This window comes from Macrobrachium nipponense, chromosome 13 (assembly GCF_015104395.2).
Source record: "Macrobrachium nipponense isolate FS-2020 chromosome 13, ASM1510439v2, whole genome shotgun sequence".
Classification (NCBI taxonomy): Eukaryota; Metazoa; Arthropoda; class Malacostraca; order Decapoda; family Palaemonidae; genus Macrobrachium; species Macrobrachium nipponense.
Window position 1 is genome coordinate 61751674 of NC_087206.1, and position 16658 is coordinate 61768331.

The window sequence follows — 16658 nt, forward strand, 5'->3', positions numbered from 1 at the left end:
CCAGTTTTCTTCCATGGTGAAAGGAAGATTATAGATTTCCTGATTATTAGATTTTATTGGTATTGGGACATAATTTTTTATTTTTAATTGGAATTTTTTTTGTATAGTTCGAGATACTAGATGTTTTGGCGAAGCATTTACCCATTCATTTGCTACTAGTTTGGGGTTTGAAATATAGTTGTTTTTTCTACTTTTAATGTAGGTAATGGTTCTGGCCGATATTCTACCCTGCAGTTTATTTATTTTCTTCCAGATTTCTTTGTCTTGAGTTTTAGAATTTATATTATTAATATATTTTTTCCATGAATTTCTTTTGGCTATCTTGAATATTCTTTTCTGCTTTGCTTTAGCTCTCAATATGCAATTTTATTGGCATCACATTTATGTCTCAAGATATCTTCTAAAGCATGTCCTCGTTATCTTCCTTGCTGCTTTACATTCCTCATTCCACCAGGGTACCAGTGGTCTAGTCGGATTGCCTGAGGTAACTGGAATAGTTTTTCAATTTGCTTTATCATCTATTGTTTTTATGTTTTTAGATGTTCATAAGCATCTATGTGGTTTGTAAAGTCAGATATTTTTTTGTTAATCACCGTTTTCTCTTATATAAATTCCAATTTGCTTCCTCCATTTTCCTCTTCGGTATATATGTTATATTATTATTATTTTTTAGCTCAATTTGTATTGGCCAGTGGTCACTCCCAAATAAATTATTATTACTTTCCAACTGAAATCTGTGGCAATTTCTGGGGAACATAAAGTGATGTCTATTGCAGATGAGGTATTATGATAAAACATCAATCTTGTTGGAGAACCATCATTTATAAAAAATAATCAAATTTTTGTTATCTATAAAATCTAGGACAGTGTTTCCTCTCCTGTCAGATGATGTACTTCCCCACATGGGATGTTGGCGTTGAAGTCACCTACTAATAGGTAAGGTCTTGGTAATTGTTCTATTAGATTTTCTAAATCTTCCACTTGTAATGGTCTATTATTTCCAAGATGATCTATTAAGCGACTTTCTAAAGATGGTTCCATGTATATTGAGCATATTGTTATTTTTTTTTTCCCAGGAATACTTTTACTGCACATGCCTGTATTACTGAGTTAATCCTAACAGGTTGGCATTTGATTGAAGAATGCGTTATGATTGCAGTTCCTCCTTGGCTGTTGTCATTTAAAATTGGTGTTGATTTCCACACATTATAATTTATGCCAGCATTGAGAACATTGTTACCTATTTTAGTTTCCTGTAAGCAAATAATATTTGCATTACATTCTCTAATTAGTGATTTTAAGTTTTCATTATTTGATACGTATCCTCTAATATTCCATTGTAAAATAGACATTTTAAAAGGTTTTGGGTTTTGTTTTAATATCTTTATTTGTTTTTCCTGAACTTTGAATTTTATTGAAGTTGTATAATTTTGCTGTACTTTGTTCTTCTTTTGGTGGATGATGTATTTCTGCTATTGTTTTCTTTATTGGCTGAAGAGTCTCAGGTGTTCTTTTTATTTTATAGGGTGCATTTAAATGGCTTTTGATCTTGGGTTCTATTTCAATACTTTCTTCAATTTTATCTGGATGTTTTAACTTTTTCTTTTATTTGGGTTTCTCTTTTTTCATTTTTAGTTTGCAAGCAATTTTCGTTGACTTTGTCTTCTCGGTATTCATTTTTTTTCCATATAGATTTTGGGTCTTACTGATTGTTTAATTTGTTTCTTGGATTTGGGTGGGGTTGTTTCAAGTAGTCTTTTTTTGTCTTTTGACTTAGCTCTTGTATTTTGCTTGTCCTCCACATTCATCATGTCTTCTTGCATTTCTGGTGTTGGTAATATATTATATAAATTTGTGTTGCTTATATGTTCTGTAGCTTCCGAGCTTGAATTTTGGGCCTTTCCCATATTATGAGTATTTTCAGTTTGATTTATACTGTGCAATATTGTAGGAATTTGGTTTTGCGCTTCTTTATTTACTACCTCTTTATATGTGTTTTTCCTTGCTGGGTCTTGTAAACCTCTTACTTTTAGTTCTATCTTCGCTTCTCTTATTGACATTCCACTCCTTTCTTGTAAGATTTTTAGTTCAGTATTGTATAGGTAATATGCGCATTCCTTCGATCTTGAGTGGTGATTCTGACCACAATTTATGCAAATTGGGTTTTCACAGTCCCATTTTGTTGTGTGGTTGTATGATCCACAACATGCACATCTTGGAGCTTCTCTACAATTTTTATTTGAATGGCCAAATTTATTACACGATTTGCACTGTAGTGGTTTAGGGATATATGGTCTTCTCTCTCTCGTCTGCCCTAATACTTTCAATAGTTAAAGGGAGTTCATTTCCTTCAAATTTCAATTTAGCTATTTGTATATTGATTTTTGAAATTTTTCCTACTTGGGATATCAATAGATGTCACAATCTTCAATGTTTTTTATATCTTTTCTTGAGCGAGTCCATTAACATATTTTTATCTATTAGTTCGTCAATCATTATTTGGCAGATTATTGTACCACAAATACTATTAAGTTTATTATGCTTGGTGACTTTTATTTTTGTGTTATCTATGTTCGTAATTTGTGAGTAGTTTTCTGATTGGGCTTTAGTAGTGGTTTCCACTATCCATTTATTTGTTTGCGTTTGACGAAATTCATGTTTTCTGTTGGGTCTGGTCAGTAAATAATTTTCCAGTTTAAATTTGAAATCTTGTTTTCACTTTCTATTGTCAAAAATCTGGTCCAACTGTCTTTTAAACCAAAAAGTGATTCAAATAAAGCTAGCGAAGGGCTAGGCTGGAATTTTCTTTTGATAAATCTTTTTGGCCTAGTAAAAGGCTCCATGGTTGCTATATTTTGGATTGAAGTGTCCCAAAAGGTGTCCTTGTTCGTTTCCAGGGTCAGATGGTTATCTAGTGTCATGGGGTCACATGTTCCGGGGGACTGAGTTCCATAGTCAATTTCCATTTTTCCTTTTTTTTTTTGAAATTACAGAGAAACCAACTGCAAGCCATGGTAAAAACTGGGTCTCCTCTCAAAGACTTCCCCCCTCACCAAAGACACACAGCAGAGACCAACAACTCCCATATGTCCACTCCCTACCCTACTCCCCGAAGGGATGGCTCTACCATAACATGATTGGCTCAGTGTAAGCAAACCCGCTTGATAGGACCGAGGGCATAGCTAGTATGCAATCATCCCCACGCATGTTATTTTAGAGGCAATCCGGATAAATTGCTGAGAGTCCTACCGTGGAGACTATACCTCCCCGGATTCCATAGGCAAGTCCCCACATGTAGTCCGCCCCAATAAAATGTTGATGTAGAGTCACATCAATATCCTCAGGGTCCAAACATAATCGAGCGGCGGACCAAACCGCTATAGTCCCTGCCATTTGGATCAAGGTAAAGCCTAAGTTCAGAGACCCAGCTCCTACCTAACCTGCACGAGGGTTTTAGTGAAGAGAAGGAGGACAGCTAGGGAGAGCAACTGAGCGAAAGAAAGTAAGAGATTGGAGATGTTCAAGTAAGAGAAAAATTGAGACATTTAGATTCAAACTAGGAGATAATTCTCCCAGTTCGAAAGCCCTCTTGCCCAATACGCAGTTTCAACCATAGGTTGGAAATGCGTAACTCCGTCAAGGCAGTCTCAAATCAAGAGGGAAGCTATATAGGCCTTCCATGAAATCCATTATAAATGAGAGACAACACCCCCCACCCCCCTCCAGTTAAATAATATCAATCATTAATAATAATAATACGGTATTCCAGCCCTTGGCCATATACAACATACGTACATACACGAAATAATTCAAAACTATATTAAAAACGTCTCTACACTACTTCTAAAGGTAGACAAGTAGATCGAAACACGCCCTCTTCGTCAAAAAAAAAAAAAAAAAAAAAAAAAAAAAAAAAACCTACGCACAAACCAAAACAGCACACGTTCAGCTGCAACGTTACTACTATTCGATCGTCTTAAGGCTGTTCTAGTAGGAGAGAATAACAACGAACATAATTATACGCACATACATTAAATAAAATGTCAGGAAATAATCACTGTTCTCCTCGAGAGACAAACACACACTCTCTCTCTCTCTCCTCTCTCTCTCTCTCTCTCTCTCTCTCTCTCTCTCTCTCTCTCAAACTACAGTAAATCTCACCTTTTCCACCATCAATTCCTACTCCTAAAGGTCTTTGCTTTTTACACTACTGTTCTCAGTTATTGAAATGTGGCATTGAAAAATCATTAATCAATTCATAATTCGTCCTGTACAGCGAATCTTGACAGGAGTATATGCCAGTTTGATGGTGCCAAAGGAACCACACACATCCACACACAAGGGGTCTATGAAAGTCTAAATACCAAGAACAAGAGGTGTCAACAACAGCCAGACAGGTATTTAAGTCTCTCCGGACTTAACAGCCCTTCATATGCAGGCAAAAGCTGACGCAGGCCAAGCTACACATAATTACTGCTGCTACCAGGTCATCACGATTGACATTCCAGTATTAAAACTATATATACAGGTTACTGGCTCTACCAAAACAATGCTCAAGTAAAACGGAAAATAACGTTGTGGTTAACTTTGACACTATATGTATATGTATTTGCTTAAAAAATCACAGTAGATGCACGTGACTTCATGATAGGCAGAAATCCAAGTGCTTTTGTCTTTACTAAGACATTGTCAAGGTACGAATGTCTTAGTGAAGACGAAAGCGCTTGGATTTCAGCCTATCATTTCCCTGTAGTATATGTATATATGTATGTACAAGTGTATATATATATATATATATATATATATATATAATTATATAATAATATATTATATATATATATTATATATAAATTTACACATGTAGTATGCACATGTGCCTGGCTATTCTGAGGAAATGCAACATGTCATAATTCACAAGAGACTTTGTTTAACATTCCCGGAATGCAACATGACACCTGACTGATAGACGAGAAAGAATGAGAGGAAAAAAATCGATAAGTATCAAGACCTGAAAATGGAAATAAGAAGGATAAGGGATCATAAGCCAGTGGAATTCGTACCCATAATCATAGGAACACTAGGAGGCACGATCCCGAGATCCCTGAAAGGGAACTTGGAAAATTAGATGCCGAAGTAGCTCCAGGACTCGTGCGGAAGTGCGTGCTCCTAGAAACAGCGCACAGTGAGAAAAGTGATGGACTCCTATGAACCAGGCAGGATGCAACCCCGAACCCCGCACTATAAAATAGCATATGAGAGAGAGAGAGAGAGAGAGAGAGAGAATAATAATAATAACAACAGTCTGTTTTACAGCCCTACTACTGAGGTCTGGCTAAAGCCATACTTACTACTTCACCGATGGCTACCAACATAAACTATAAATTAACTGTACAGATGGATAAGAACGATTTTCCGTGGAAGGTATATTGATCTATGTAGATTTCCTTCCACTCAAGTATACCCCGCAAAAAAAAAGAAAAAAAAAACTTCTCTAAAGGGCTTTCCATGAAATCCATTATAAATGAGACACAACCCCCTTCTAGTTATAAAGGAGTTTCCCCTTTATAACTATATTAACTTCTATATAGGTGAAGACCATTATTTAAATGAGATGCAACCCCTTTCTATAAAGTGTTTTCCAAGAAATCCATTATAAATGAGATACAGCTCTTTCTTTAAAAGTTTTCCAAGAAATCCATTATAAATGAGATACAGCCCCCTTTCTTTAAAATGATTGCTAAGAAAACCATTATAAATGAGATGAAGCGACTTAATATTGCCAAATATGAAACCCCCCCCCCCCCCCACAAAAAAAAAAAATTGTAACCACTGAGGATAAACGTGAGGATCACCCATAATGAAATTATTATATAGTTATCTTGCCGTCAGTGTAGTGTGAACATTTCAAACTCGATTTCAATAACGGTCGGATTTATCCCCTCGAGACCAGACTGTCGGAAGCACTGCAAGGCTCCTTCCTCCTCCCTTCAATATGCAACACACAGGTAACGGGAATTAGTACACCAGCCACCCATCACTGATATCTCATACGTGAGCTATACACATCTTGTTGCACTAAACGAGGGCTCACATGAGGTCGTGGAAATTTATACACTGAAACCCATTGTTTCCATCCTACTGAAATATCATTCCAAATATCACTAATCATTTGCCTATCTGCAGCATTACAGGAACCAAGTCCAGTTTCTCTACTGGAAAACCTTTCAACTTGGGGACGTAACACCTTCATCACTTTAATATTTAGACAAACCAAAGACCTCGTTCAGCGGAAGCCCTCTCTCTAGAAATATTCCAAAAAATTACTTAAAAATATTTCTGGAACTCAAGTCCAGTTTCTCTACTGGAAACTGGTCGGCCATATAACCAGTTCTCTGGGCAGATAACAACTTCAATAAAACGTACCTTTATCACAAGAACGTCCCCAAATTTGGTAAAATCCTACGAATATCACAGCACTACGAACCAAAGCAGCCATTACACTTCACTGGCAGCTGGCTTTTTCCAGTCCTCCACCGGCTGCATGGAACACCTTCTGGACCAACCAGAACAGCCCCTGGTCTTCCTTTCCAAAATAAATGAGGAACCGAACCTCTGATTGGCTGACTAACAGAGGCTTGTTATTACCAGCCAAAGAGATACCAGCTGACGTTACGTCACTGGGTGACAGTAACGTGGAAAATATGCTAAAAATGCAATGGAGCTTTACCACACAAACCGATAAAAGACATTTTAATTATATATTTGATGCTTGGTTGATTACGTAGCCCAGTTTCGCCTGGAAAGTAAGCTACTGCACTTCAAACCAGGAATCAATATAAAAGGATGATTAAAGACATGATTTTCTGGCATTCTGCTTGGATCACCTGCTCTGTCTGAGCGATCTTAGGAGCCACCACCATTATTATTCTTGGAAATCAATATATACCGAGATGGTCAATTTATCCTAACCTTGAGGGGAAGTCAGTTCGACATGTTCGACATAAGACGCCAGCGAGATTCAAATCACATCAAACAGTCGTAATAACTATAGGTGTAGGTCAGGCACTGAACTTCCACTTAGGAAAACAAGCTACGAGAGAGAGAGAGAGAGAGAGAGAGAGAGAGAGAGAGAACCTTTGCCATACAGACCTTACAGCTCGTTCGGGTTGCCCCTGCTCCCCCAGGTACCTCAGTGTGAGGCACCGTTATTGTCTGCCAGAGAATTGCTAATGCATCTTCCGGTATATTTTGCATCTGCCAATCTTGGATGGTCTGAGAGAGAGAGAGAGAGAGTCTACACCATTCTTATTCAAAACTGGCAAGATGTACATTGCCATCATTTAAATCAGCGCATTAATACACTGCTTCGCCTTTGTCGAGAACAACATTTGGATGTTCAAACAGCAACACTCGTAGTTTTGCCATTAAATAGTGCCACAAAATAAAGTTTTTTTTTTTTTTAAGGAAACTCGTATTTTCCATAGACACGAGAGATTCAGCTACAGCGTCTCAGACATAAAAGCCTATATACATATCAGATGTCCTTCGATCGCAAAAGCCTAGATAAACACTAGAGTGTTATAAAGGGGAAATTGATAGCAAGAAGGTGTGAAATGTGTAACTAGAGGAAAACCACAAATCAGTTGAAGAAGCGCTATGAATCAAATGTTAGGAGAAGGTATGGAGATTAAGATGGACGAAAACGAATACGAACGGAGGTACATTAAAAGGAATGAAAGAGACGCTGCAAAGAACCTTAAGAGAGAGAGAGAGAGAGAGAGAGAGAAAAAGCCAGGAGTGGAGGTGTCATTTGAGGAAAAATACCTTGTCAGGCGACCAAGTATATGTCTAAGCTGTTTTACAATGTATAGCAAATTTATATTGGCGTTAAACTACAATGATAAATGTCAAGCAGTAACAGGGCAGGTTATATTTAAAGAAAATGCCAAATCCTTTAACAGTGACTTACGCGAGGCTAAGAAAAAGAAAAATGGAAGATCTATGGAAAAGATCGAAAGACAAGAAGTAGTGAAAATTAGTCACTGTATAAAACAGCATGAAATCAGTACGACGACTTGATTATGAAAACCAAGAAAATATATTACAATGAAATGTTTAGTGAAGAGAAAAATTCCAGACAAACCTCATAAAAAGTTGTACCCGATGTAACTAGTGACTACAAAAACATGGCCAAATAACTTCGTGGACTACTTTGAAGAAAATATAGAAAGAATGTCATAGTTTAGTAGATAAGAAGGACCCTCCAGATCTCCCGGTGATCACAATAAGAAATAAATTCAGTAAATTTCAAGAAATGACTTCGAAAAAATGACGAGAAAAGCATAAAAATAAATGAAACTACTGTGAAAGTGGTGCTTGATGATCAGTCAGCGTACAGAAAAACCACTCAACAGAGTCCAGCATTTTTCACACGACCAAAATCTGCTGCTAGAAGACTTGAGAGCCGTAAGAATCATAGATGATGTACACAAATGATATAAAAGCTACTTAGAAAACAGGAAGGTTTACAATGGTTTATATTATAAATGTGAAATCAGAAGGGAAGACCTAAGAAAAAGGAGTGCCCCGCCCAAGGGCAATGTTCTGGGTCCACTGCTATTTGACTATTATACAATTAAACTATCTTGTCGGGACGTGCAGAGAACTTTTTCAGGGCAGGTGCTCAAGTGCAAAAAAAAGGGCAAAAGTATAGAAATGAATGAGGCTAAATATATACCGGCTCAATATTCTTTCAAATCTATTTAAACTAACCATTAATAATTCAAGAAAGCGATAAACATGACTGATATCATAGGTACCAGTGGGCTAATGTTTTATATGAACATAAAATCTACAGTACTGACTACCAGTAGAACTAGGAAATTTAACAAAAGAAAAATTATATATATATTACTTTTACATAAGTGACACAAGAAAATCAATCAGTATGATCAATACACTTGGCTAATGACCAGACCTTATCATTTTATATTTATAAGAGAACCCTTCTGTGTCCCATTTCTTTGAATATGCTGATAACTTCACTGTTGTTGATTGTGATATCCTTTTCAACTGCTAGCAACAAAAGATCAGATAACCTCTCCTCACTGGACAGGCTGCGCAGCTTTGTCTTCACCAGCTTGATTTTGGAGAAGGTCCTTTCCACTGTTGCAGTTGTGACGGGTAGGGTGGCATAAATTGTTAAGAGTTCAAGCATAAGTGGTAATATCTCCTGGACATTGTTTTCTTTCATCAGGTTGAGCATTGTAGCTGCAGTGTTCTGTGGCAGGCAAGGAAATGAGGAAAAGAAGATCTTTAATTCCAACCGTAGCTTGTCTACTTCTTCTAACTCATAAAACTGGCATAATTTTTGCAATGACTTGAATGCCTCTTCATTCACAGGTTCTTTCCAGTTATCTAGGACTGTCATACAATGAAAGTCATTTAGGATACCCCATGTTGTGTTGTCTCCACCTTTAAATCTTCTTTGTAGCTCTTGTGATATTGTATCTAAAAACACATAAAATACTCTCACACGGTAATACTCATCCAAGGATTGATATTGCTGGTCCTCAGTAGCAGATGTAGCACTATACTTGTATCTTTCAGGCATTTTTCTTCTTCTGCCTTGTCCAGGAATCCCAGCGGGGAGGTCGATGGCCATGGATTCAGCTCTCTCTTTAACATTTTGTAAAAATCTCCTGAAACTTCTCATCATTTCTTAATCTCTCCAAACTTTGTAGCACTCCATCCACAATTCTGTAGGAGGCAGCCAAATCAAAGTCTTTCTGTTGTAGGGCATTAGAGGCATAGGCAGTTTTCTTGAAAAACCTGGGGTGGCAATCTCAAGACAAACAAGAAATTCAAAGTTAATACTTTGCAGCAATATTGAGGCATCCCCTGCTGATGCATCAGGAGGATGTTTTTGCACCATCTCTTCTAAAAATTGCTTCAGAGCTGGGATGACCTTCCTCATGGTTCTAAGAGCTGACTCTCTGCAAGCCCATCCTGTGTCTGATAGCTTCTTAAGTTCAAGTGGGCGGTCTTCTGGATACATTGCTTTATTATTATTATTATTATTATTATTATTATTATTATTATTATTATATTATTATTATTATTATTATCATTATAATAACAATAACAATAACAATAACAATAACAATAACAATAATAATTGTTATTATTATATTATTTTTTTTTTTTTTTTTTTTTTTTGTTTTTTTTTTTTTTTTTTTTTTTTTTGCTCTATCACGTCTCCAATTCGACTGGGTGGTATTTATAGTGTGGGGTTCCGGGTTGCATCCTGCCTCCTTAGGAGTCCATCACTCTTCTTACTATGTGTGCCGTTTCTAGGATCACACTCTTCTGCATGAGTCCTGGAGCTACTTCAGCGTCTAGTTTTTCTAGATTCCTTTTCAGGGATCTTGGGATCGTGCCTAGTGCTCCTATGATTATGGGTACGTTTCCACTGGCATATCCCATATCCCTTCTTATTTCTATTTTCAGATCTTGATACTTATCCAATTTTTCCCTCTCTTTCTCTTCAACTCTGGTGTCCCATGGTATTGCGACATCAATGAGTGATACTTTCTTCTTGACCTTGTCAATCAACGTCACGTCTGGTCTGTTTGCACGTATCACCCTATCCGTTTTGATACCATAGTCCCAGAGGATCTTTGCCTGATCGTTTTCTATCACTCCTTCAGGTTGGTGCTCGTACCACTTTTTATTACTGCAAGGTAGCTGATGTTTCTTGCACAGGCTCCAGTGGAGGGCTTTTGCTACTGAATCATGCCTCTTTTTGTACTGGTTTCTGTGCAAGTGCCGAGCATTCACTTGCTATGTGGTTTTATGGTTTCACTTTTCGTATTGCACTTCCTACATATGGGAGAGATGTTATTTCCGTCTATCGTACTTTGAACATATCTGGTTCTTAGGGCCTGATCTTGTGCTGCTGTTATCATTCCTTCAGTTTCCTTCTTAGCTCTCCCCGCCCTCTGTAGCCATTGCCAATTGTCATCGCTGGCTAGTTCTTTAGTCTGTCTCATGTATTGTCCGTGCATTGGTTTGTTGTGCCAGTCCTCTGTTCTTTCTGTCTTTCTCCTGTCTCTGTATATTTCTGGGTCTTCGTCTGCTTTTATTAGTCCTTCTTCCCATGCACTCTTTAGCCACTCGTCTTCACTGGTTTTCAGATATTGCCCCAGTGCTCTGTTTTCGATGTTGACGCAGTCCTCTATACTTAGTAGTCCTCTCCCTCCTTCCTTTCGTGTTATGTATAGTCTGTCCGTATTTGCTCTTGGGTGTAGTGCTTTGTGTATTGTCATATGTTTCCTGGTTTTTCTGATCTATGCTGCGGAGTTCTGCCTTCGTCCATTCCACTATTCCTGCGCTGTATCTGATTACTGGCACTGCCCATGTGTTTATGGCTTTTATCATATTTGTTTCCGGCGTTGAGTTTTGACTTGAGTATCGCCTTGAGTCTCTGCATATATTCTTTCCTGATCGTGTCCTTCATCTCTTGGTGTTTTATATCTCCTCCTTCCATTATTCCCAGGTATTTGTATCCTGTCTCATCTATGTGTTTGATGTTGCTCCCATCTGGTAGCTTTATCCCTTCAGTTCTCGTTACTTTGCCTTTTTGTATGTTGACTAAAGCGCATTTTTTCTATTCCAAACTCCATCCTGATGTCCCCAGATACAATCCTTACAGTCTGGATTAGGTTATCTATTTCCTTGATGCTCTTACCATACAGCTTGATGTCGTCCATGAACATCAGATGGTTGATTCTGTTGCCTCTTTTCTTGAGTTGGTACCCGACATCCACTTCTGTAGTACTTTTGTCATGGGAATCATGGCTACTACGAAGAGTAGTGGGGATAGTGAGTCGCCCTGGAAGATCCCTCTCCTGATATTATTATTTTATTATTATTATTATTATTATTATTATTATTATTATTATTATTATTATTATTGACACAGATAGGCGGCGGGCCTATAATACATCCCTCTCAAAAAGGGCACTTTTAATAACCAGTAGCAAAAGGGGCAGGTGGCTTGGCTACCCCCAGCACCCCCCCACCTCTGCACGGTCCCCTCTTGAATTTTAAATAAGCACAAGATTAAGTATAAACTGTATGCTGATGATACCCAGTTGTTTTTTTCCTGTCGAAACAGATGCCATTAGTAAAATTTATGCAATAATGAAAGATATGCGCTACGGAAATATGATCACCTCAAAAGAAAAACTATTGGCTCATCAACAATAAATATTGTAGTAGCAGTGAAGAACTTGGGAGTGTTTAATGGCAATATATTGTCAGTGAGGAATCATACATTGTGTATTGTAAAATCTTGTTACTATCACATTAGAAACATTAAATGTTCCTGTGACAAGTATAGTGCTCCCATTAAAAGATAGAATTTTAAAGCACTGAAATATGGTGAACCAACATACCTCAGAAACTGTTTTAGGGGCCCCATTCACGCACCGGTACTACCTGCAGGTCTCCGGTTTGGGGCGGAGCTTCAGTGGCCGGACGACCGAAATTGTACCCATACATTACGCAGGCGGCCTGAGTGAAATCAGGTTAGTCTACTCTCGGCCAGCATTGGGTAGGGTGTCATCAGAGAGGGGAGCTGCAGATTCTAGCTCTTTGTATTGTAGCTTACGAGAAACGTAAGCAGCCGAGAAGGAAGAAAAGGGTTTGGATGAAGGAATGGCTAGCAAAAAGAGAAATACTATCACACACAAACCTGTTGTCACATTTAGTATGGGAGCCTCATGATTTCTTTAACCATCTACGAATGGATGACTCTACATTTCGCAAGCTTCTAGACCTTGTGGCACCACAATTACAGAGGAAAGACACTTGCATGAGATCTGCTATATCACCAAGGGACAGACTTGCTGCAACTCTCCGGTATTTAGCAACAGGAAGGTCTTACGAAGACCTGAAATTCAGCGTAGCAGTATCACCACAAGCTTTGGGACGCATAATTCCAGAAACTTGCGAAGTTATATGGAAGGTATTAGGGGCCCCATTCACGCACCGGTACTACCTGCAGGTCTCCGGTTTGGGGTGGAGCTTCAGTGGCCGGACGACCGAAATTGTACCCATACATTACGCAGGCGGCGTGAGTGAAATCAGGTTAGTCTACTCTCGGCCAGCAATTGGGAAGGTGTCATCAGAGAGGGAGCTGCAGATTCTAGCTCTTTGTATTGTAGCTTACGAGAAACGTAAGCAGCCGAGGAGGAAGAGGGTTTGAATGAAGGAATGGCTACCAAAAAGAGAAGTACTATGACACACAAACCTGTTGTCACATTTAGTATGGGAGCCTCATGATTTCTTTAACTCTACAAATGGATGACTCTACATTTCGCAAGCTTCTAGACCTTGTGGCACCACATATACAGAGGAAAGACACTTGCGTGAGATCTGCTGTATAACCAAGGGATAGACTTGCTGCAACTCTCCGGTATTTAGCAACAGGAAGATCTTACGAAGACCTGAAATTCAGCGTAGCAGTATCACCACAAGCTTTGGGACGCATAATTCCAGAAACTTGCGAAGTTATATGGAAGGTATTAAGGAAAGAATATATGAAGATAAGTGTATTATGTTTATAGTATATTAATTTTTATCATTATTAGGTTTGTATCCTCACATACATTACGTTTTTAGGTTACCCAAAGCTCCCCATGAAAAAACAGGATGTGCAGAAGCTTAGTGTTATATACTTCCTATTTTTATTCTTATTAAATGATGCCAACATTTGTATTAAACATTAATATAATGTTCAGTCATAAGAATTGCAAAATACCCTTTGCTATGGCAAAGTAAGAAGTATTAAATGGAATGTTCTAATAACTCAAGAGAAAACAACAGCCCTATATAGAACATCATTTATTAATTTTTTAGCTAATTTTCGTTGTTCATCGTCAACTTTACGCAATTTACTTGCAATTAATTAACCAAACAAATCATATTCATCTTCTTCACGTGCTCCTGGTAATTTGTTCCCAGTGATGCCCAGAACCTCATCAGCCTTGTTGCTCACTGACGGTCCCGGTTGGCGGCTCTGTTTTGCAGGTGGTAATGGAAGGGGTCTTGAAGCTCCAGGCTGGGATGTGGACTGGCAGTCCATCTCGATTACATCCTTAAATTGGGACAAAAATAACATGGATATTGGTATTATTGAATAAAGGAATATTAATAAATACTATTATGCATTCATCTCCACAGTTCTCACATTCGAAGGAGGAATGGTGCCAGATTGGTCAAGATCGAAGAAATGTGGCAGTTCCCTAATTGCGTGGGCGCTGTAGACGGGAATCATGTAGCAATTGTTCCTCCCCCTAATTCAGGATCTTTCTTTCACAATTACAAAGGATTTCACAGCATGGTTCTCATGGCAGTCGTTAGCGCAAATTATGAATTTATATTGTGTGACTTTGGCACTCATGGGAGAATTTCGGACGGTGGTGTAATTAGATCCTCAAATCGGACCTTGCCTTTTGTATTCGTGGGTGATGACGCATTTGCAATGAGACCAAATTTTCTGAAGCCATTTAGTCACACAGCAGGAAAAAGGGGGAACAAGTATTCAATTATAGATTGTCTCGTACCCGCCGCATTGTGGAGAGTACATTCGGAATATTAGCTTCTAAATTCCTCATATTTCATTCCCCCATACATCTCGATGCAGAGAATGCAGTTTCTGTGGTCAAGGCTTGATGTATGTTGCACAACTTTCTTCTGCGAGAGAGGGGTAACCGTAATAACAGGGCCTGCAACATCCTTTCTGAAACCCAGCTAAAAGAAAAAAATGGAAAAGGCATTCACCCCATTAGCTATAGAGCGTAGACACATTACCTATGAGGCAAAGGAAGTACGTAACTTGTATTTGGAGTACTTTAATCAGGAGTGTAGGGTTGATTGGTTGGATGATAAGATGCAATGATGAGTCAATGTGCAGGCTAAATATCCACATACGTGGTCAACTCTTGTCACTGTTTATTACTGCTTATGTCAATCTATATCCCAACAGTAGGAGATCTTTTGTATCACTGGAATGTTTGAGGGCTATGTAAGAAAATACATTTATATGTATTACAGGCAATTATGAAATAAAGGTGTTCATTTATATTCAGCATAATGAATTATTACCTATATTTACTGAGTATTATTCCTTTCACGCTCAGGTGACACAATTCATTTTTCAGGTTATTATTAGACTATTTTATTCAGATTAGGAAGTGTATATGGATGACAAAGGGAAAATTGCGCAAGTCTTTACACTTTTAAGTTTTTGTATATTCTTCTAGAGCTCTATAGAATAGTTTGATGATTCCATAAAAGGCTGCAAAAAGGCCCCACGAGCGTGAAACGTTATAATATGATATTTAATATTTAATATCTGATGATGATGTTCTTGGTGTTTCTTGGTCACGAAGGAATAAAAGCTGGTCGTAGTACCACAGACTTGGACGATAGACCTCATCTGTAGCTGCCCCAGACTTCTTTGAATTTTCAACCTTTTTCATTTCTTTCCTGAAGGAACTGCGCATGTTGTTTATCTTCTTGGTTACCGTGTCACGGGTGGCACTCCCATCCTTCTCTCGAAGTTTCTTCACTAATGTCTTATGCGCTTCATTTTTCATATTCCTGTTTGAATAGTCTTTACTCTTAATATTCCATATACATGGATGTTGCTTGTATACATCAATAAATTCTTTCCAAAATCTTTTATTCACCCAGATGTCTGACATAGTGCTCGCCTACTAAATGGGTTCTTCTACTGCGACTTTTAACCATAGACTGAGGAGAAGCCTGCAGGCCGCGTCGAAGACACCTCACATACATTCAGGCCTGCTCGAACAAGTCTCGAGCTGTCCGGTCGCCTGTGAGTTCGAACCTTAGGAATAAAATCCCGCCATACACGCAACGATAGAGTTAAACCACGCCCACAACGTTCTCACCTGAAGGCTGCAGCTGAGCGTGAATGGGGGCAAGCTTCTTTAGACCTGAAGTTAGTATTGTAATCAGACATGCAAGTGAAGCATTATTGGCTATTTGAACCCAGAACAACTTGTAAGTCAGGTGAGAGAGCATTTGTAAATTGTGCACCAAGACTCTACAACAAAATAGATCTACCAAGAAGAAAGCAAATTTAAAAAAAGAACCAAAGACTCTCCTATTCTGCAGGAGCTACGATACTGACGAGAAAACACTAAAAGACAATTCACAAAATATGAGAGGCACCTTATTTTGAAAATGTACAAAGGAATCATCCCTGTGGAGGGCTGTACATAAAACCGAACAAAGTGAACCTGCCAAACACTTGGGGGAACTTAGGCCATTCAGCAGTGAAAGGGAAATTGACAGTAAAATCGTTTGCAAGGTACAACAGGAATAAAGTCTCGTGGTTGCACTATGAATCAATTGTTAGTAGAGGGTTTGGGAAAGTAAGATGGAAGAAAGAGAATATGAATGGAACTACAGTAAAAGGAATGAAAGGAGTTGCAGCTAGGGGCCTAAGGGATGCTGCAATTACCTAAGTAACACCTACACTGCACTGCATAAGGTGCAGTATACCAATGGGTAGTTGGTCACCTTGACCATCTCCCTCGTGAATATTATGACAAACGGTGTAA

At 38.3% G+C, this 16658-nt stretch overlaps 1 protein-coding gene across 1 annotated transcript; it reads right to left on the reverse strand.

The window, feature by feature from the left end:
• Window positions 1-8992: 8992 nt before the first annotated feature.
• LOC135225350 (zinc finger MYM-type protein 1-like) lies at window positions 8993-9664 on the reverse strand. The gene has a single exon (XM_064264684.1). The coding sequence runs from the start codon at window positions 9662-9664 to the stop codon at window positions 8993-8995; it is 672 nt and encodes a 223-aa protein (XP_064120754.1).
• Window positions 9665-16658: the final 6994 nt, after the last annotated feature.

Coding starts and splice junctions, on each gene's coding strand:
- LOC135225350 (XM_064264684.1), bottom strand. CDS start 9,664: ATGGCCATCGACCTCCCCGCTGGGATTCCTGGACAAGGCAGAAGAAGA.